Source organism: Paroedura picta, chromosome 16 (assembly GCF_049243985.1).
Source record: "Paroedura picta isolate Pp20150507F chromosome 16, Ppicta_v3.0, whole genome shotgun sequence".
In the NCBI taxonomy this organism is placed as follows: Eukaryota; Metazoa; Chordata; class Lepidosauria; order Squamata; family Gekkonidae; genus Paroedura; species Paroedura picta.
The window spans coordinates 24,181,484-24,202,230 of record NC_135384.1 but is presented as its reverse complement, the minus strand read 5'-3'; the positions used below and the strand labels follow the sequence as shown (position 1 = coordinate 24,202,230).

The 20,747-nt window shown below is 48.0% G+C and overlaps 1 protein-coding gene across 2 annotated transcripts in view; it reads right to left on the bottom strand.

Annotated features, from left to right (window-relative positions):
* The window catches only part of ARHGAP23 (Rho GTPase activating protein 23), a 180,528-nt gene that overhangs the window by 143,269 nt on the left and 16,512 nt on the right, over positions 1–20,747 (bottom strand). The window contains exon 1 of one of the 2 annotated variants that reach the window (XM_077315771.1): positions 14,417–14,610. The exons of the other annotated variant lie outside the window; for it this stretch is intronic. Coding sequence (XP_077171886.1) covers positions 14,417–14,470 — 54 coding nt within the window. The 5' untranslated portion in view covers positions 14,471–14,610. Of the gene's footprint in view, positions 1–14,416; positions 14,611–20,747 lie in introns of those variants that run through there. 2 annotated transcript variants of the gene reach the window in all.

Here is a 20,747-nt window from a genome sequence, read left to right as displayed (position 1 = left end):
TTTTTAAGAGGGCGATCCTTCTGAAACGGCATTCCCTATCGGAGAAAGGAAAAGAAGCTGGAGAAAACAGTGCAAAAAGCAACCCCAACAAGACCCTGTGTTGGCTCTAAACATCAACATGGAATAAAATACTACAAAATAGGTTTGTTAGCTCAGTCTAACGACTGGAGCACAGGTGTATGCAGCAGCAAGTAAGACTCCCAAGGTCACGGACTATTGGTGAAGATTTCTTTTGGGGAACAACTCACAACAGTAGGGAATTGGACCAGGTTGTTTTCCTGTTTTTGGTGTCCCATCTTTTTGTATTTGTTTCTATCTGTTTGTAATTATCATATTGTATGTTTTAGACCGTGTCTCAAGAAGAATTTGAAACAGAAGCCCATTCCGGAAACTCTGTCGTTCACAAGCTTTATCAGAATTTCAAAAAAGATACTTTAATACACAAGATTTCCTATCTGCAGCCATTCACAAAACCCCAGCTGAGAAAGCATGATTTTTATTAATGAAGAAAAAGACTAAACTACAATTCCACCCAACATCTGTGTCCAAATATCCTCAACTGGAGTCTGGCTATCCTATCTACAACCCAAGCAGAATACAGCTCTAAGTGTCATTTGACTGGGAAGTTTAGTAACTTTTGCTTTATTTAGTCTTAAATAACTAATATTAGACAAGGGAAAGGAAGGAAGGAAGGAAGGAAGGAAGGAAGGAAGGAAGGAAGGAAGGAAGGAAGGAAGGAAGGAAGAAAGAAAGAAAGAAAGAAAGAAAGAAAGAAAGAAAGAAAGAAAGAAAGAAAGAAAGAAAGAAAGAAAGAAAGAAAGAAAGAAAGAAAGAAAGAAAGAAAGAAAGAAAGAAAGAAAGAAAGAAAGAAAGAAAGAAAGAAAGAAAGAAAGACCATCTTGTTTTGAATGCCAAGGACACAAGATATTCATTCACAGATCGTTTCCTCTCCCTCCCACTAGCCCAGGAGGCCTGGAAAAACAGAGAGATAAAAACAGAGACAAAAAACGATAAGGGAAAACATATCTCAGAGTGCAAATGTGAAACAAATAGTTTCTAAAAATGAGGCATCCTACTCTGCCCCCTCCCCGTGGTCATCATGCAAAACTAGCCATGATACGGCTCACGAGGAATCCTCTGTCACTGCTTCTCGTAGTCCAAGGCCAAGCCCTGGCACCAGAATGAGGTTCTGGCCTGAGCCCAGGCTCAAATTAATCCCTAATGCTAGGAGGGGTTAGTGGTGCAGAGTTCTGCAGAAACAAAACACAGCCTTCTAGAAACAGAGGAAACGGGCCCCACCATTTGCTTTGCATCCTTTTTCCCTTCCTCAGCCCTCTTCAGAAAGATCCTAAACAAACAGCATTGAAACCAGAGGCATTTCCCCCTGAAAAGCAAGTCTTGGACTTCCTGTTTTTTAAAAAGCACAAGACCCCGCAAATAGAATCTGGCTTTGTGAGTATTTTCCTTTTTAAAAAACAAGGAAACTAGAAGCAAACAATAAGCTATTTCCTGCAGCAGTCTGGAAGAGATACCTCATAACTCCTGATCCGGTTTGTCACAGGACTGTGGGTGGGACACCCTAACTAACAAGGTCAGTGGAGAAAGGGGTCTCTCCCTGCAGCCGCACACCCTGCCTTCTTGTCAACAGCTCTCCTTTTCCTTTCACCAAATCCTTCAACACCGCAAGGCCCAAATATTGGGGGATTTAGGGGGAAATCTGCTCAGGCTCAAGGCCTTCATGAGTTTTTGCGCGACTACAATTATAACAGCTACTGCAACAGCTAAACTCGGTATTAAGCACAAACTTGAAATGTTATGAAAAATATGCAACTCACTTATAAAGTCAGGTGACCAGATTTTAACTTTGGTAAATCGGGACACCATTGACCGGGGGGGGGGGTGCGGGGGGGTGCTTAAAATCCCTTAAAAAATCAAGTGGTTGATTAATTCAGCATTAATCTCACACTATTGTGCAGTGTGAGATTAATGCTGATGTTTTAAAAAAATTAAATTTGTACTTGAATGTAATAAATATTTGAATTTTAATATTTATCTATTCTTCTGCTGCTCAACCCCTAAGGTCCCTAACTCTGATGGTTTATTCACATCTTCAAAATATAGACTTCCCATGTTGTATTTTAACATTACTCCATTACAGGGATTAATTTGATGTGCTAAATTATGCAGTCTTTACAAAAGTTCTCAAACTATTCCATTTACTGTCCTGATCCTTTACAGTCAAACCTGCACAACTGTTCCCTTTATGAAAAGATTTAGAACTTGCCTTTCAAATGGTTACCTAGGGTGCGCATTAAAACACTACACTCTAATGCTTTCTCGTCAGTCATGCAGTTGTGCCACATGACCTATTGTGCTCATCAGCTTGCATTGTGGTGGCATTTAACTGAGCATTTCTGTCAACTGAGACACCCATGACCGAATAATAACAAGGATGATCATAAAAAGAGAAAATCTAGCGAGCTTACAGTACAGTGCAAGAAGGCAGCAAATGCCCAGCCCGTAGGCCACGTCCTTGCGCTGCGCACCTCTGCTCCCAGCGCACAAACATGGCAGTGGCGTTGCAACCCTGCCTCCTCGCAACTCCTCTCGGCCACAGCCGGGACGCCGGGAAATGAAGTCCTCTCACGAAAGGCATCCCGCCCCCGCCCCCGCCCCCGCCCCCCCAGCCGGGAACCAGCGTCTGTTCCCCCCAGATGAACATAGATGCTGTCTTCCAAAACGACTCTGACCTTGCAATGTAAACCTTAAGAACGCTCCTAACATTCAAGGTGACATTATTTTGAACCTCTCAATCTCATCCAAATTGTGGACCAGCAAAACAATTTTTTTCCCAGGCACCATATTCTTCTGCCCTCTCCCCAAAAGGAAGGAGTGGAGATCCAATTTTCAGTGCTGCTTGAACTCCAACGGGGTTATTTTTCCTGCAGGAACAAAGGCAGGGTCTGACCACCCCTTCCCCCTGAAGACATCCATTGAGTCTTCTTCTCCCATAAAGGGGAAGGCAAGGCTGCCTTCAGAGTTTTATCAGTAAAAAAGGGGCGGTGGAGTTTCCCCCAGTATGTTACCCACCAGATGTTTTCCCTCATGACCAGCAGAAGTAGACTTGGCTTCTTTCTTCTGTTTTCCTCTTAGCCTACAAACACATAACACACTGCCAAATCACAGCTCCATTCCCACCACGCAGGTTTTCTCAGCTGCCACATCCCAGAATGACAAAAGCTGTCAGGGGCCAGAAAAGGAGTTGATCTCTCTGCAAGCCCTGGGATTTTATTTTACCGGCACTCTTGACTGAGCATCCAGCATTGCACAATTTTTTTTTTAAGTGCCTGGGAGGGAGGTCCTATATAAAGGGGTGCAGTATACAAAGAGGAGTTAGTCCTGGTTTGACCACTATTGGGGAGTGCTGGATACAACACAGAGGAAATTAAGATTATATACCCTTAATAATGGTACTCTTGCTCAGACTCATGAACTGCTCAGGTGATCTGTTCCTGCTTCCCGTGGCAGCAAAAATCAACAGTTTCAATCCACTTCAGCCACTGTTTGCAGATGAATTTTACCATTTCACATGATAAAATCCAGCTGCATGGTCAATGGAAACTGTGTTATTTAGAATCATAGAGTCGGAAGGGACCTCCTGGGTCATCTAGTCCAACCCCCTGCGCTATGCAGGACACTCACAACCCTATCACTCATCCACTGTCACCTGCCACCCCCTTGAGCCTTCACAGAATCAGCCTCTCCGTCAGATGGCGATCCAGCCTCTGCTTAAAAATCTCCAAAGATGGAGAGCCCACCACCATTCAGTGAGTGAAAAAGCATAACTAGGTCAAGAAAACAACCCCCTTTGGAATTTCTGCCTGCCCTGACAGGAAGGAAAAGGGAAAAGTCATTTCTATCTCCACTGGCTCAACTTATCAGCCACTGACAACACACCTCTCTTCCTATTCCTAGCCTGTGGGCTTGCTGCTTTCTGCATCCCCTTTCCCCTCTACTCCTGCCGCCTATTTCTCCTGGCCACCACCGTCTCCTGAACCAGGAGTTTGCTGGCGTTTGCTGGCAGGGGCTCATGGGAATTGTAGTCCATGGACATCTGGAGGACCACAGGTTGACTACCCCTGTCCTAAACCATAACAAGTCATTGCCGAGACACCTGAGCTGGTAAAACATGGCTGAACAATGGCTTCCTAACAACAAAACAACCACAGGACTGTCAAAACAAGCGACTTTGCCTTGCAAAGCCAACAGCTCTTTGCTCCAGCGGCTGTACAGTTACTGGACCGATGCCCTAAAAATTATAAATAAAATATTGACCCACTCCGAGCGACACAATGCACTCTGGCACAGGTTCTAGAAGGAGGGGAGGGGAGAGCGGTTGCGTAATAAGTCATGACCAAGAATTCTGCAGAGAAACATGGACACAGCAGCTGAAACCACCCACAATAGGGTGTCTGTCCCAAACAAGGCCGGCGTTTCCATCCCCCCTTTTCCCTCCCGCGCTAGTTGGACCATAAAGGGCCCTACTGTTAATGGTTTTCTGTGGCCAGACCAGATGCAAGGCTGGAATCAGACTGGGCTGCTATGCCGGATGCCCAGCGGGGCTTCATTTCGGAAGACACCAAGAGTCAATTTGAGCCTGCCTACAAGCCACGCCCTAACCTCGGATGGGTTCAGGCTGGTTATGCTCTCTTTTGCGGTGCCCTTCCCTTATTTTAAAAGAAAAGACTCTTCTGTATTGTGGCCTGACAAGTTCTGAGCCTGAAATACAACAGGACCCGGAAATGAAGTGAAGTGAAGTGAACCGTGGTTCAAATGATGCCCTAGGTTGACACGTATTTCTGGAACGAAATGCATCTAACCAGACATCACCCCACTACCTTGCAATATTATTATTATTATCATTATTATTATCATCATTATTATTATTATTATTATTATTATTATTATTATTATTATTATTATTATTATTACATTATATTTCTTACCTGCCACTCTCTGCATGCCAGCTCATGGCGGGTTACAACGTAAAATTTCCACAACAATAAAACCCCATTAAAACAAAAAAAAATTAATACAAAACCCCAGCATGGCAGAAACAATCCACCTGTCATCAGGCAGCAGAGGGCTATGTCAGCAAGTTACACCCAGGTGGTCAGAGAGTATTATAGTTCCGGGGGGGGGGGGCACCAGATCATCGTCCTAGACTGGCCTCAACCACAGACCTGGTGGAAGAGCTCCGTCTTACAGGCCCTGATTAATATTGCTTCCACTCCGGAGTTTTGCTCCAGTTCTGCATCTAAGCCAAGGCGGAGTGGTGGGGGTGGCTGGGACATCATCCAGTAGAAACAAAGTTTTACTCAAGGCATACATTTCCCTGCACAGACGTTCCTCAGACAGAAACTATAGTCTCCTAATAGTTCAGCGTTTGCTGGCAGGGGCTCATGGGCATTGGAGTCCATGAACATCTGGAGGACCACACGTTGACTACCCCTGCTCTAAGGCACAAGCCAAGCCGGAAACCGTGCTCTTTAAATCATTATACAATAACAGAAAGCCAGCCTGGCGTACTGGTTAGTGTATCAGACTAGGATCCGGTAGATCCATGCTCGAATCCCCTGGGTGACCCTCGGCCAGCCACAAACTCTCAGCCTAAACTACCTCACAGGCTTGTTGTAAGGATAAAACCGAGGAGAGCAATGTTAGCAGCTTTGGGTCCTCAATGGCAAAAAGGTGGTGTATGCATAAAGCAAGCCAAACAACCACGTGTGCAACTGGCAATGCTTCCTCAACGAGGAGGGAGAGGCACTCTTCGCATGCTCAGGGCTCCTTTCAATAGCACCACTTTTCAAGACCAAGTTCTGGTACTGAAACCTGCTTCGAAAACAGATTCCCGGCCAGCTTACCGTGTAGTTGCCAATAAAGCAGAAATCTCTCTGGCAGATCCCAAATTAACTATTTGCATGTAATGTATTTGTATACCTGACTAGGTGCTTTTCTGGTATTTCAACTTTCTTGGAGAGGGGAGCAACACCTTGACTGGTAAACTGAGGCATCCACCAAGCACCAGCTATAGATATTGTTGTGGCATCTTGGGGAGAGCATTTAAAAGCTCATGAAAACACACTTTTCCCTTGAATTCACCAGAGGTTGGTTCCCTGCTCCATTTAACAGACGCTGGTTCCCAACTCTCAGGCCTTCCCCCTTTCACAGCGCTGAGATCTAGACTAGACGCTTCTTTTTTTAATTAAAAAGGAAAAGCTAAGCATGCCTTTGATCCTCTACTACCACACATCTCTCTACCAAACCCAAATGACTCGTTTGAAGTTTTAAGGCCAGTTCTTACAAGCAGCTTCCCAAGGAGATAAAATATGACCCATTAGGATAATCATATTGATAAAAAGTCTGAGAGATTCACACATGTTGCTATTTTCACTCCAGCGTGCAAAATCATCGTAAGTTTCAGAGTACAGACAGCAGGTTTTAAAACCGGGTCTTGTAGATGCCCCTTTAAAACCTGTAGCGGTTATCAACTATTTATTTATTATTTACTTATTTATTTAGATTTTTATACCGCCCATTTCTTTGCAGCTCTGGGCGGTATTGTTAACTAGCTTCAGTGCCATGAAGCCCCCCCCCCCACTCCCCAATTCTCAATATTATTTTTTAAAACATTCTACTTCCTTTATAGCCTGCCTGTCTCCCCAGTGGGGGCCCAAAGCAGCTGTAAGCATTCTCCTTGCCTCCATTTCCTTCCTCACAACAACCCTGTGAGGTAGGTTAGTTGGGAGCATGTGACTGGCCCAAGATTACCAATAAGCTTCTGCGGCACAAATGGGATTCAAATCTGAACTGCCAGGTTTGTAGGCCCACACTCTAGCCCAGCGGTGGTCAAATTATGATCCTCCAGATGTCCATGGATTACAATTACCATGAGCTCCAGTGCTTTCTGTAAGGACCTGGGCAGATGCGTTCTGAACCAGTTGAAGTTTCCAGATCAGATGCACGGGTAGAGCTAATTGCATAGAGCAAATTGCAATGGTCTAATCTGAAGAAGAAGAGTTGGTTCTTATATGCTGCTTTTCTCTACACGAAGGAGTCTCAAAGCAGCTTACAATCACCTTCCCTTTCCTCTCCCCACAACAGACACCCTGTGAGGTGGGTGAGGCTGAAAGAGCCCTCATATTACTGCTTGGTAAAAGCAGTTTTATCAGTGCTGTGGCGAGCCCAAGGTCACCCAGCTGGCTGCATGTGGGGGAGCGCAGAATCAAACACGATTGCCAGATTAGAAGTCAGTGCTCCTAACCACTACACCAAGCTGGCTCTCTGGAGGAGACCGTTGCATGGATCACATGCAGGTCAAACGCCAACAAGTTTAGCAAGCAATAGGCCCACTCTAAACCAGCTAAGTAATGAGACTTTTTGAAAAGAACTGGGTTCCATACTGTGCAACGTGATTGTCAGCAGGAACGGGAAACTGCTCGCAATATCTGGCCAAAATTCTTGGCAAGCATTCGTCCGGGACGCTAAACGTTGCAGAATTCCAGGGATCCTGCACCTACTGGTGTCTGCAGCGCCAAAGGAAACAGTTCCCACTTTCCTTTTGGCCTGCATTTGCTTGGCGGCCTGCCAGCCTCAGCAAGGATGGACTGCCCTTTTCAACCACAAATAGCACTTAAAACCTTTCTTTGCACCATGTAACGGGCTAAGATTTTTCAAGAAACCACGTAGATTGAGAGGCATACCCTTCCAACCTCTCCGGAAGACTGAAGCTTCCAAGAGAGATGGAAAAGAGTCGAATCACGAGGAGCACTTGGTGCTAGTCGTCTCCAAGGCATTTCAGACACCTTTTAACAAGTCCCAAGAGGATGGGCATGGATCCGGAGAGCCATTTTATTTATCTTTTTGCTTTACGCTCACAGAAACATTCCTGAAACACACAGCAACCGATGCCCTGGGGACTCATGTGAATCCAGAAGCAAGGGGGGGGGGGGTGAGGCACATATTAAGAAGTCACTGCATCCATTTTAGGCCTGAGGCCCGTTTCCCTCAGAAGTTCTATTTCAGGAATACCAAAACCCAGTCACAGAAAGAGCAAGAGAGAGAGAGAGACAGAAAGAGCAAGAGAGAGAGAGAGAAAGACCGACAAAGACAGACAGAGAGAGAAACAGAGACTCACAGGAGCTGTTAAACATCACAAGTTTTACACATATTTCAGATTTCTAGTTACTGGCTTTCTGAAGAAGAAGAAGAAGAAGAAGAAGAAGAAGAAGAAGAAGAAGAACAAGAAGAAGAAGAAGAAGAAGAAGAAGAAGAAGAAGAAGAAGAAGAAGAAGAAGAAGAAGAAGAAGAAGAAGAAGAAGAAGAAGAAGAAGACAGAAACCCCACAACAGACACCCTGTGAGGTGGGTGAGGCTAAGAGAGCTCTGACATCACTGCTCGGTCAGAACAGCTTTATCAGTGCCATGGCGAGCCCAAGGTCACCCAGCTGGCTGCATGTGGGGGAGCGGGGAATCAAGCCTGGCTTGCCAGATTAGAAGTCCGCACTCCTAACCGCTACACCAAACTGGCTCTCAGCTCTTGCGCTGGGGAGAAAGGGGGCAAATATCCAGGTTCTTCAACGCTGCCACCAAAATGCTAAGCAGTTTTTTCAAGGCCCGATTTTATAACCGCAATAAGTCCTGATAGGACTCATCCCACACACACTGGATAATGCACTTCCCATGTGCGGAACAGGAAAATCTGCTTCTGAAGTGCATTGAAAGTGCATTAGCCAATGTGTGCGGAATGAGCCTCGCTGTCCCTCTCCCTTCCCGTCCAACTCACATTCTGTTCCCATCTTAAAACCTCCACGCCCACGGCCCACACCTCCGCAGCATTATTATATTCAGCATCAGCAATTTGAATAACGCACATGACGGAAAACACGTGTTTTGCATGGCAGGGCAGAGATGCTTTACGGGCATCCGTACAAAGTGGAAGCCACAGCTAGGACTTAATTAGGAAGAAGAGAGACAGGGCAAGAGGCACAAATGTCAGGAATTAAGCCTTACTAAAGGATGCTTGCCAGCCTCAGGTATGCAGGTGTGGCGTTTCTACAAAGAGAAGATGCTGTATGTAACCACAAAGGTGTTCTTCCCTATAACCTGCAGCACAAAGGTGTCCTCCCCTATAACTTCCAATTTCCAGGGCAAAAAAAGCATTCTAGTACAATCCTAAACAGTTACAAAACCTTCCAGCACCGTTGCAGTTACTCCACTCAGGAGAGATTCAAATGGGTAGCAGTGTCGGTCTGAAGTAGTTCAATAAAATCAGAGTCCAGTAGCCCCTTTAAGACCAACAAAGATTGATTCAGGGCATTAAGCTTTCGAGTGCAAGCCCTCTTCCTCAGACTATGAACTCCTTACATGACAGGGGATATATAGCAAAAATCAATTCTGTAACCTCCCTCACAGGGTGCCTGTTGTGGGGAGAGGAAAGGGAAGGTGAATATAAGCCACTTTGAGACTCCTCCGGGTAGAGAAAAGCGGCATATAAGAGCCAACTCTTCTTCAGTAATATCAGGGCTCTCTCAGCCTCACCTCCCTCACAGGGTGTCTGTTGTGGGGAGAGGAAAGGGAAGGTGAATATAAGCCACTTTGAGACTCCTCCGGGTAGAGAAAAGCGGCATATAAGAGCCAACTCTTCTTCAGTAATATCAGGGCTCTCTCAGCCTCACCCCCCTCACAGGGTGTCTGTTGTGGGGAGAGGAAAGGGAAGGTGACTGTAAGCCACTTTGAAACTCCTTCGGGTAGAGAAAAGCAGCATATAAGGACCAACTCTTCTTCCTCTTCAGTAATCTCAGGGCTCTCTCAGCCTCCCCTCCCTCACAGGGTGTCTGTTGTGGGGAGAGGAAAGGGAAAGCCATTGTAAGCCGCTTTGAGACAAATTCTGTTAGTTTTTTAGGAGCACCTGAACTCTTGCTCCTTTCTACTGCTACAAACACAGCGACCCATCTTGACGTATATTTAATGTTGTACAATACAAGCCTAGGCATGTCTACTCTGAAGTAAGTCAGCTGGGCTTCAGGCAAGGTAGGTGTTCCCAGGACTGCAGCTCTCTGTACCCATGTTTTTGCACAGAAGGTACAGTTTCAAGGAATGATGCTTCTGAACATGTGCCGACGGCATTTGTTTCACCTGTGAAGAACTCCAGCTGGCTTCCCCAGGATTGGGGGCGGGGGGAGGAGAGCAGGGGCTTTGTCAAGATGCACAGCATCTAGGCAGGCCTGGTCCATTCATTTAGTTCTTGATTATATCTACTAGGGACAAAGCCCGTTGCATTCAGGAATTACATCCGGCACCAGATTGCGGGGTGGAGTGGAAGAACTCTGCAGATAACCGGGAAAGGCTGCAGGCTGCAGTCCCCCAGGCAGGGAACTCACCGGTAGGGGCAGCTCTCACACAGCAGGGATCTGCAGCCTCAGAGGGAAGTGGGAGGAGGAGGGGGTGGTCAGGGGTGAGGACGCAAGGCGATTGGCTGGCCCCTGGACAGACAGACAAGCCAGTTGGAGGAGGAGGCATTCAGGGGCGGGACAGCTGCCCTGAGTGGGTGTTAAGCGCTGAGTGGCACTTAAGCTATGAGGCCAGCTCCTCCTCCTAAGCCTTACCGGAAATATTAAGGGGAACCGAAATGCCACGCTCCCTTGCGGCTCAGGGCAGCTTACATGGAACGTAGGAATAAGAACAGTGCAACAACTTCAAACAACGCAACAGTAACAGCAATTCAGCAGCCAGTAACAAAGTTCCAACAATAGTTCCATACAACAGTGGTGACAACTGTGGTCTCCTAGGCTGGTCAGTTCAGGAATCAGTTCAAGGGGGGGGGAGGTTTCTGGAGGGCCGAGCAAATGTTGTTGGTTTGGTCGACCTCAACCGAATGCCCGGCGGAAGAGCTCCATTTTGCAGGCCCTGCGGAACTGCAGGAGCTCAGGCAGGGCCCTGACCTGTTCGGGGAGCTCGTGACATTCTTTGTGTGGAAATTATTGTGGGGCCTAGTCATTCGAGGTCAAGCATTCATGGCCCGAATCGGTCATCTCCCCTCCAAAACCCAGCCAAGCCTCCCCCCCACTTCCAATTGAAACCCCTTTGCAGCTCAGCCTCCAGGGTCCCTGCTTATCAGCTTCCCAACACACAGAAAAGTTCCTGCCAGCCAATGCTGCAGGTGCCGTCAGCCGGATGCAGCAGAAAGGTTTTTTCTGGATTTTTTGTTTTGGTCTGACAATGCACGTTCATTCCAGGCTATTCGGACTAGCCTTTTCCCTTCCTAAAGTTCAGCGTTTTGCCACTGGGGTCACATTTGCTTCTCCGATTGGGCTTCCTCGGCTGAACTGGAGCAAAGGCTGAAAGAGACCGAACTGTAATTTTAATTAGCTGAGCTTGGACAGAAGTGTGGTTTACCGGTATTCAGTGCAGAGGCAGCACTGTAATGGGGCAGAGTGGCCCTGGGGCAGTTCCGGGTTGGAAAACATTGCGTGGGAGGCAGGAAGGTGGAGGTCAATTTTCTTGCAAAACCAACGTGCCTTTCGCTAACCCCAGAAATGTTTGGCCTATGCCATGGTAAGGGGAAAGCACTCTTGGCTCCATTTTATGTACTAATACTCTGGATTTTGTTTTTATTGGCTGTTTTTATTGGCATGGTTTTAGTGACTCTGATTGTTTTATTGACGTGTCCTTTAGTGGTATTCGCTGTTACGATGTTTTGCTTTGTTGTTGTAAACAGTCTGGAGGAGGTTTGGAAAAACGCCATACAAACATTCTCCATTAATAATGTTCAGAGTTTCTCTTAATCAAAAGATTTGGCCTTCAGCTGAAAATCAGATTTGGGGGCTAAACTTGATAAGGCTCAGAAAAGCTTAAATGAATTGTAAGCTACCTTGAGTGCCCCTCGGGAGTTAGAAATTTGAAACGTGAAGTCCAAGGAGGTCCTGACTCCAAAGAAGGCAGACACAACATTAGGGACCCCTATCTTATGTCGTGGCATAAGTTAGAATCATAGATTCATAGAGCTGGAAGGGACCTCCCGGGTCATCTAGTCCAACCCCCTGCAGAATGCAGGAACTCACAACTGCACAATTCACAAGTTGTCATAGATCAAAATAAATTTCACTAGATGCATGAATCAGTCACTAAAGCGACAGAGGTGTATAAATCCTGTGTAAAAGACAGCATATCTGAGCTGCCTTCCCCCCCCCCCCTCCAGACAATAACTATTGCACAGTCACAAGAATTTGCTCTCTGGCACAGAATCTCAGCTTTTGCTTCTTGTTTTTTCCCTTGCAAAAGAAAAAAAAATAATTAAGTTTCTAGCCCTCAAGGCTGAAAAAGACAGGCTTGGAAGTATTCTGGCAACGCCCGTTAAAGTCCGGGAAGCAAAGGCAGTAGAGGATTAACACAGTCAAGGATAGGCCGCACTGCCTTAGTCAGCATTAAAGCCACCTTGGGACTGGTGAAAAGCAGATCAATTAAGCAAAATGGTTAGCAAATGCAAGGACTCTATTTTAATTTGCATCACCTACAGGTGTGACAGCTTCCTTGCAGTTTCCTTGCACATATCCCCCCCCCTTTAAAATGCAATGTTTTCAGTACTCTGGCAGGGTCTAGCTATTTGAACATCAGCTATCCAACATAGGTATTTGAACTGGACCACCCCGTTCGAACCAGAATTTTTCTTTTTAATGGTCCCCTATGTAAAAAAAAAAAAAGAAAAAGCAAGAAAAAAACTAGCACAGCAGTGACCAATTGAAGCTAGAACTCTACTATCTGCCAATCTATCATCTGCTACTTCTAATAAGACTTTTTTTTTACCAGCATGGTTTAGTCAAGTGGGTAGAGTCTGAGAGAACCGAGTTCGAATCTCCTCTACTTTTGTAATATAACCTCTGGCTCTGGTCCAAAATACTGCACTCCATGTTACCACCCCACTCTGCAGCCTCAGGTGTGGCTTATTGGCCATTTGTCCCTGCTCCCTCCAGACTGGGCCAGTTCCTAAGGGAACCGTCTTCCTCTATCCTGGGCAACCCAGAGCTGCCAGTGGGGCATGCTGCACCCCTTCCGAATGCCACCTCGCAGAACTCTGTCTGCAAGCTGCGAGTTTCGTCTTAATCCTGGCCTCCGTATGTGTCAAAAGCACGAGATGAAGACCAGTTTCATCCAAACAAAACTCTGACACACACACACACCCCAAAGCCCTCTGCTCACCTCCCCACAACCTGTAGAACCATCAAGCATAAAATGTACATCAGAACACTGCTGAAGCAGCTGGACTGGGACACAGGGGGTTTTTAAAATGCCGAAACACAAATAAGGAAAATTCTCTCTCACACACAAGTGTCTTAAACAGCAGCAGAAGCCCTCTCTGGCGCTTGTGGCTGGATTCAGCACTCAGAAATAAATCTGACAATACTCCCCAATAAACCACGTTTCCCATTTCAGCCAAAGCAAAACCAAGGGAAGAGGTGACCATCCCCTTTCATCAGTGCAGGAACACACAGGAGGCTCCCTTGTACTGAAAGATCCTCAGGGTCTTTCCCATCGCCTGGTGTCCGGTCCTTTTAACTGAGGATGCCAGGGATCGAACCTGGGACCTTCTGATGCTCAGCCTCCTTCTCAACAGGACCCCTCTCTCTCCCAGCCCCACGAGGACACCCACCCCACACTCCTGATGCGGCAGTACCCAGAACCGTCTACCAATTCCATTATGACACACAAAGACATCACGGTGCTGCCTTCTGAGTCAGACCCTCCTGTCTATCAAGGGCGGCCTTGTCTGCTCTGACCGGCAGCAGCGCTCCACGCGCTCAAGCTGGCATTTTTGGGGATCAAGGCTGCCAATCACACTCCTAATTCCACAGTGACCAATAAACACTTCACGACGGACGACGCCTTCTTACAGTCAGCACCTCAGTCTACCAAGGTCGGTCTTGCCTACTCTGACCGGCAGCAGCATTCCACATCCTTCTGCCTAGGCCCTTCTTTTAAGCTGGAGATGCCAGGGATTAAACCAGGCAGATGTGCCACCACCGAGCCAAGCATCCCACCCCCCAAATCCTTGGCCAGCACAGCCCTATTCATAAACCCAGCCATCTTCTCCTCGACGGCTCCAGCATCCTGATTAGAAGATTCTCCTGTCTATCCGTTCTGGCCACGGTGACCGCACAGCACTTGGCCAATACACCCCCGTCCGCGGGCATTCCCCAGGCACCACGCAGCCTGCCCGCCTCGCAGCCCGCGTCTGGTCTGCCTTTCTCCAGCTCGCCCGACGGTGCGCACCACATCCCTGCGGGACGGCCTTGCCTTGCCTTGCCTTGGCCCCCTCCCGACGCCCTCCAGCCCCGCTTTCTCCCCCCGCGGCGGCTCACCTCGGGGCTCGGCGACGGCGGGATCCCAACCAGGCAGAAGGCGACTCCATTCATCGGGCGCGGCGCTGGCCCCGACGGGGCGCACAGGACGCGAAAGAGAGCGGCGGGCGGGCGAGCGAGCGGGCGGACGGAGGCGCCGCCGAGCGGGTGCGGGAGCGCGCTGGGCCGGGCCGAGCAGCCGGGGCGGCTCCGCCTCTTCCACGGCCGGAGGGAAAGGGAAGTCCCGGCCGCCCCCTAAGCGGATCAAGAGGCGGAGCCGGGAAGGCGAGGCAGGAAAGCCGCTCAGCAGTCGGGGGCCCGGAGCAGGCCGGCGAAAGCCCGAGACGCGGGGAAAGGCCGCACGGATGGCCACGGCGGCGTGCACACGACCCAGGGCGGACGCGTGTCTCGGAGGAAGAGCGGCAGGCCGCACCACGGAGGCCCCGACACGCTGGCCACCGACGGGCTGGGCAGGGAATCCACACACACACGGGTGCGGAGAGATGCGTTCTTCGCATGCAGACGAGCAACAGAGGACACTTGTCCCGGGCAGAAGACGCAAGGCAGGAGGGGGCGGGCAGGGGGAGAAATCGGGGCACATCCCCCCCCCCTTTCCAAGGAGGAGTATTTTCTTCCAGGGGAACCCCCCAAAACAGTTGACAGAAGACAGACAACGGGGCAGAGGGGGCTAAAGACGCTGCCTTGCGAGGGGGGAAACACAGATCTCGCCATCCTATCTAGGTGGCACTCGCAGGTATTCCCCACATCATGCATTGCAACTAAGGCAGACATGAAGCAAGAGAGCCCTGTGGCCAGGTTACAGTGACCATCAGTATGCACAACACCCTGTTTCCCTCTGCAGCCACATTGACCCTTTCCTACCTTACCACTGACACAGGCAAGCCGAATGCCCCGAGCCGTCCAGGAAGGGCAGCATAAACACTGAATGTGCAACGCAACCCTCACACCTGCCCAGGCACCTTCACACTGCAGCCGATTTATGGCAAGGCCAGAGATTAAACCGTGGTGGCTGGCCATGGCCTTCCTCTGCAGAACCTTCCTTAAAGGTCTCCCATCCAAGTAACGGCCCTGTTTAGCTTCTCGGATCTGACAAGATCGGGCTAGAATGTACCCAATCTGACCACGTGCTGGCCCCTGTTTTTAATATGAACACACTGACTCTTTCTTACAAGCAGACACGTGTCGGCGTGGTCATTATAATACACATATAGGGACAAAGTATGTGAACTAAGAATTGGGAACCTGGACCCCCACCCCTGCTCCCCAGGAGGAGGGGGAGGAGTCCCGATTCCGGCCATCCTTCTGAAAAATTGAATGCCGCCCGACACGGCAGAGGGAAAGCGCAGGAGTTAAAACCCAGCCCAAGACAGATAAGTCGGGCCAGGCCCCAGTTTATGCCCAGTACAAAAAGGAACTCAACGTAGGACCTGGACGGGTCACAAAACAGCTCAATGAGAGCAGTAGGGTTGGGGGCGGGCAGAGAGAGACGGCAGAGCTAGCCTGGTACGGCCAGGCGGAGAGAGAACGGGCACTTCAAAGCCCTGGCGTCACAGAGAATCCAGCCCTGGGCAGATCGCAGGCTGGCACCGGAGGGATGAGCCTGGTACAGACTGAATGTGGTTTATGACAAGGCATATAGGGGGCAGGGGGGGACAGGACTGCAGTGGGGTCCATGCAAGAAAAGGGGATTTCAGAGGGAATCGTGGCTTCTTTTTCAGTGGGAGTACGGCAATGAAGGTGCATGGATGAATGGCAATATTCCTCTGCATTTATAAACGTGTTTCAGATGTTCAACACATTCTCTCCGGAGCCTTTCCACTGCCCTGCAGAGTAGGCCTGCCTTGTTAGCCCCCAAATTACACTGGGGGGGGAGGTAGAGAGGGGGGGGCCATGATAAGGAATTGCTGCGTGCACAAGGCCTTCCCAGAAATTTGCATCAGCAGCCTGATTAAAATTTCCTGGCTCATTGGCCAGTACATTGCATCAGATTTTCTAGGAAGTCCCAAGAGGCAGCGTATACTAACTCTGGATCCCGTAGTAAATATCTGATTTCTAAAATGTGAATGGCAACAAAGATGACAACAACTTGTTCTTTATGTCCCGCTTTTCACTACCCTAAAGCGTCTCAAAGTGACTTACAGTCGCCTTCCCTTCCTCTCCCCACAACAAAAATTCTATGAAGGCTGAGAGAGCCATGAGATTACTGAGGAAGAAGAAGAGTTGGTTCTTATATGCCGCTTTTCTCTACAAGGAGTCTCAAAGCAGCTTACAGTTGCCTTCCCTTTCCTCCTCCCACAACAGACACCCTGTGAGCTGGGTGAGGCTGAGAGAGCTCTGACAGAACTGCTTTGTGAGAACAGCTCTAACAGATTGTGGCTAGCCCAAGGTTACCCAGCTGGCTGCATGTGGAAGAGTGGGGAATCAAACTCCACGTTCTTTTTTCCCTTTCTTTCAATTTCCAAGCCCAGCTCTAGATTCTTCCTCAATGAGGGGAGCCTAGCATTTCCACCCAGATAGGATGGAGCTGAGAAAAAAGACACCCCCCCCTCCCAGCAGTGACCCCACCCATTTTGCACTGGTTCAGACTTTTTCCTGCCCTTCTGTAAGAGGGGAAGTGACATCATATCCTGGCAAGGGAGTTCATCAATCAACTGCCATAACCGAGAAATTCCTCTGAGATAGGGATGTATGCCCCCCCTCCCCTGCCCCCAACTCTGACCCACTTCTCCGCCTTGAACAGGGGCACAGTTCTCCAAAAGACAGCCAGCCCCATCCCTTAAGCAAGACTGGGAACATAATGGGCATCAGTGACCGGGGTGGGAATGTCCAATAATAATGGGAGCTTGGCAAAAAAAATATTATAGAAATCAGTAAAATGATAAAAGAAGAATTGGAACCCTCCGTTCACCTAGTTCTCCTAAATTTATTTTGAAATGGAAATGCTCAATGTAAGCAAAAAAACAGCGGTGAATTTCTGTATTAGAGCAGCCAGAATGCTAATTGACACAAATCGGAAAAATGCAGAAAATATATCTCAGTAGATAAATGGCGAAATAAAATAGGGCAATTTATGAATGGGGAGGAAATTATCAAAGTGGGGGGAGGAATGAGGATCTCAATAATGTTTGGATTAATTAGATAAATTACTTAAGGAATTTTTCAGAATATAAGTAAAATGATCATGCAGGGACAGATAATGAATAATGGATTTGAATGGTAACAAATTACATCTTTAGAGGAATTTGAATTAAGGAAGTTTTAGACAACTTGTATTCTATTCAGGGTTTTGTCGTTAGTTTTATGTGTTCTCTCTTTGCCTGAAATAAAATAAAAACATTATTCCCCCCCCCAAAAAAAAAAAAAGATACAGGGGATAAAGCGATATAGGGATTGCAGTACTGAACCAGAGTTGGGGAGATGCAGATTCAAATCCTGACACATTCTTGAAGGGTTCCCCATTTTGTCCTCATGGCTACTGGGAACACAAAGGCATCTGCAGGAGAAACAGTCTCACCACACCGGAATTCGGTCTGTGCTTTTGAATCAGAAAAATGACATCGAGGAAGGAGGCAGGAAGCCCTCCCATCCCTTCATCCCACGGTGAGAATCCCTCTGTTGCAGTCGAAAGGATCTCAACAGGGGACCTCCTTGCTTCAAGATAGCTGAGCCCTAAGCAGGTGGAGGAAAAGCACCATCTCACCTCCCCCAATTGTAATATATGTAATGTGGACCTACCTGGCAGGGTTGTTGTAAGTTCTCTGAAGATATATGGAAAGATGCTTTGCTCACTTTAAGATCTATGTATGAATATTAAGAACTACAGGTATCCGGGGGAAGGGGGCAAGATATTTATTTATTTGTTTGTTTGTTTGTTTGTTTATTTATACATACATACATACATACATACATACATACATACATACATACATACATACATACCGTCCTCCCCTCATAACCGGTTTACAAAAGTCCACTCTTGTTAGATACTTAAATACACAAAACTGCCTAAATTTGACCATCCATTAAACTCCGTATTGCCTACTCAGACTGAGAGCAGCTTAGAAACACAGAGCTAGAAGGGGTCCTACAGGCCATCTAGACCAACCCCCTGTTCAATGCAGGATCAGTCTAAAGCATCCATGTTCAGCCAGTGCCTGAAGACCACCAAGAGGGGGAACTTTCACCTCCTTAGGCAGCCCATCCCACTGCTGAACTAAGCTAACTGTGGAATTTTCCCACCTCCTATCAAGACGTAATTTAAAGCCATCCTCTGCTGCCAACAGGAACCTTTCTCTGCCCTCCTCCAAGTGGCAACCTCTCAAATACTTAAAGAGAGCCATCCTGTCCCCTCTCCACCTCCTGTTCTCCAGGCTGAACATTCCCAAGTCCCTCAGCCTTTCCTCACAGGGCTTGGTCCTGGATCATTCTAGTCACTCTCATAGAATCATAGAGTTGGAAGGAACCTCTGACATCATCTAGTCCAAGCCCAAGCACAGTGTAGGAACTCACAACTACCTGCCCACCCACAGCGACCCCAATTTCATGCCCAAGTGATCCCCCCCACACACCAAAAATCTCCAGAATCCCACACGGCCTGGAAGAAATTCACCTACCATCCCACATCTCTGCCCCCTCTCGATTTTGTCCACGTCCTTTTTGAAGGGAGGCCTCCAGAACTGGACACAGGACACTAGGAGCAGCCTGACCAATGTGATATTCAGAGGGACGATGACATCTTGTGATTTCGATGTGATGCCTCTGTTGATGCAGCCCAAGACTGCATTCCCCTTTTTTACCAGCCGCATCACACTGCCTGCTCATGTTTCGCTTACAGTCCCACAAGGACCCCAAGATCTCATTCACACACGCTGCTACCCAGAGGTATCACTCCCACCGAGTAGGCATCCTTGAACCTGGTGCCTTCTGCAATGCCAATCATTGCTGAGAAAAAAGCTGAGCTGAGAAAAAAAGACCACCACCCCCTCCCAGCAGGGACCCCACCCATTTTGCACTGGTTCAGACTTTTTCCTGCCCTTCTGTAAGAGGGGAAGGACACACACACACACCACTCCCAGGTCTCAGAAGTCAAGCACAGTCCTTCGTAGCAAGGGAGTCCTCTGCAGAGGGCAAACCACCTTTTCCTTGGCAGCCCCTCCTGCGGGGGTTGCCGTAAGCTGGCTGTGGCTTGCCGGCACATCACATGCACACAATGAGATCCAGCCAACAGATGAGCAGCCGGGAATTAGCTGGCATGGGGTGAGGGTGGCGGGAATGTTTATGACATTTCTTTAGTAACCAAGAATCACATCACAACCATAACATATTATGCATAACTTCCAAGACAACGAGCTATGGAAAAGAGGCTCAAGCCTTCCTGGTAGTCCACGCTCCTTTTGTTCAAGGAGCCCCACCCTCTGATCCCACAATTCAAGATTTCCTCCTTGTTAGTGGCGAAGGAAAGACACTCTGCACGTGCTCGGAGAGATGCCGCCTCGTATATCTGGGCCCTGAAGAGCGACGTTTACAGGGCAAAGTAGAATGAAATAGACCCCAAGGCGATGATTAAGCATGGTTTGGGGTCTTTTGAGTTAGGCAGGGGAAAAAACCAAGGAAATGGACTTGAGTCATATTCCACGGCTGAAAGAGGCTATTCTTTGCCTTGTTTGAATACAGCAAGTCTTACCTTGAAAGGAATCACAATAACCCTGATAAAGAGAAATGCTGCCCTCTTCTGGTACTCAGGCGTAATGCAAGCAAACAAAGAAACAAACAGGTGTACAAAGATAATTATCCCCCTTCTAACAAATATCAGACTGTATTAAGAAGAATGTATTAGAATTAGGAATGGCTGGATAATTTAGAAGATCCAATTTCTATGGATGTTATAGGCTTCTACGGGGGGGGGAGGCTACGACAAAATGCAGGCTCTTGCATGAGGATGCATAACTGAGGGAATTTTCGTGCCTCAGAAAAAATAGCGTTACGGCAGCTGAATGGCGTAGCGCTAAACATTATCGCACCTCCAAGCCCCTCCTCATCTTTTCTGCTGTCTCGCTTTCGTCTGCTTTCTTTTCGCGCGCCTCACCCTCCACAACGGCTGCTAGAAATGTCAATCCAGCCAGGCAGCCAATCCCCTTTCTCCGTGTTTTAAAGGTCTCCGCCTACCCCACCTTGCATGGTCGTTGTAGGGATAAGAGAAGGAATATAGCAGTATGTTCACCAACCTGAGTTTCTTAGAAGGGTAAAATCCCATCAAAATTAACGGTCCCGAAAACCAAAGATACCCACACAGGTCTGCAGAGCTTCTCAAAACAGAAGCGAGTTTAGCATA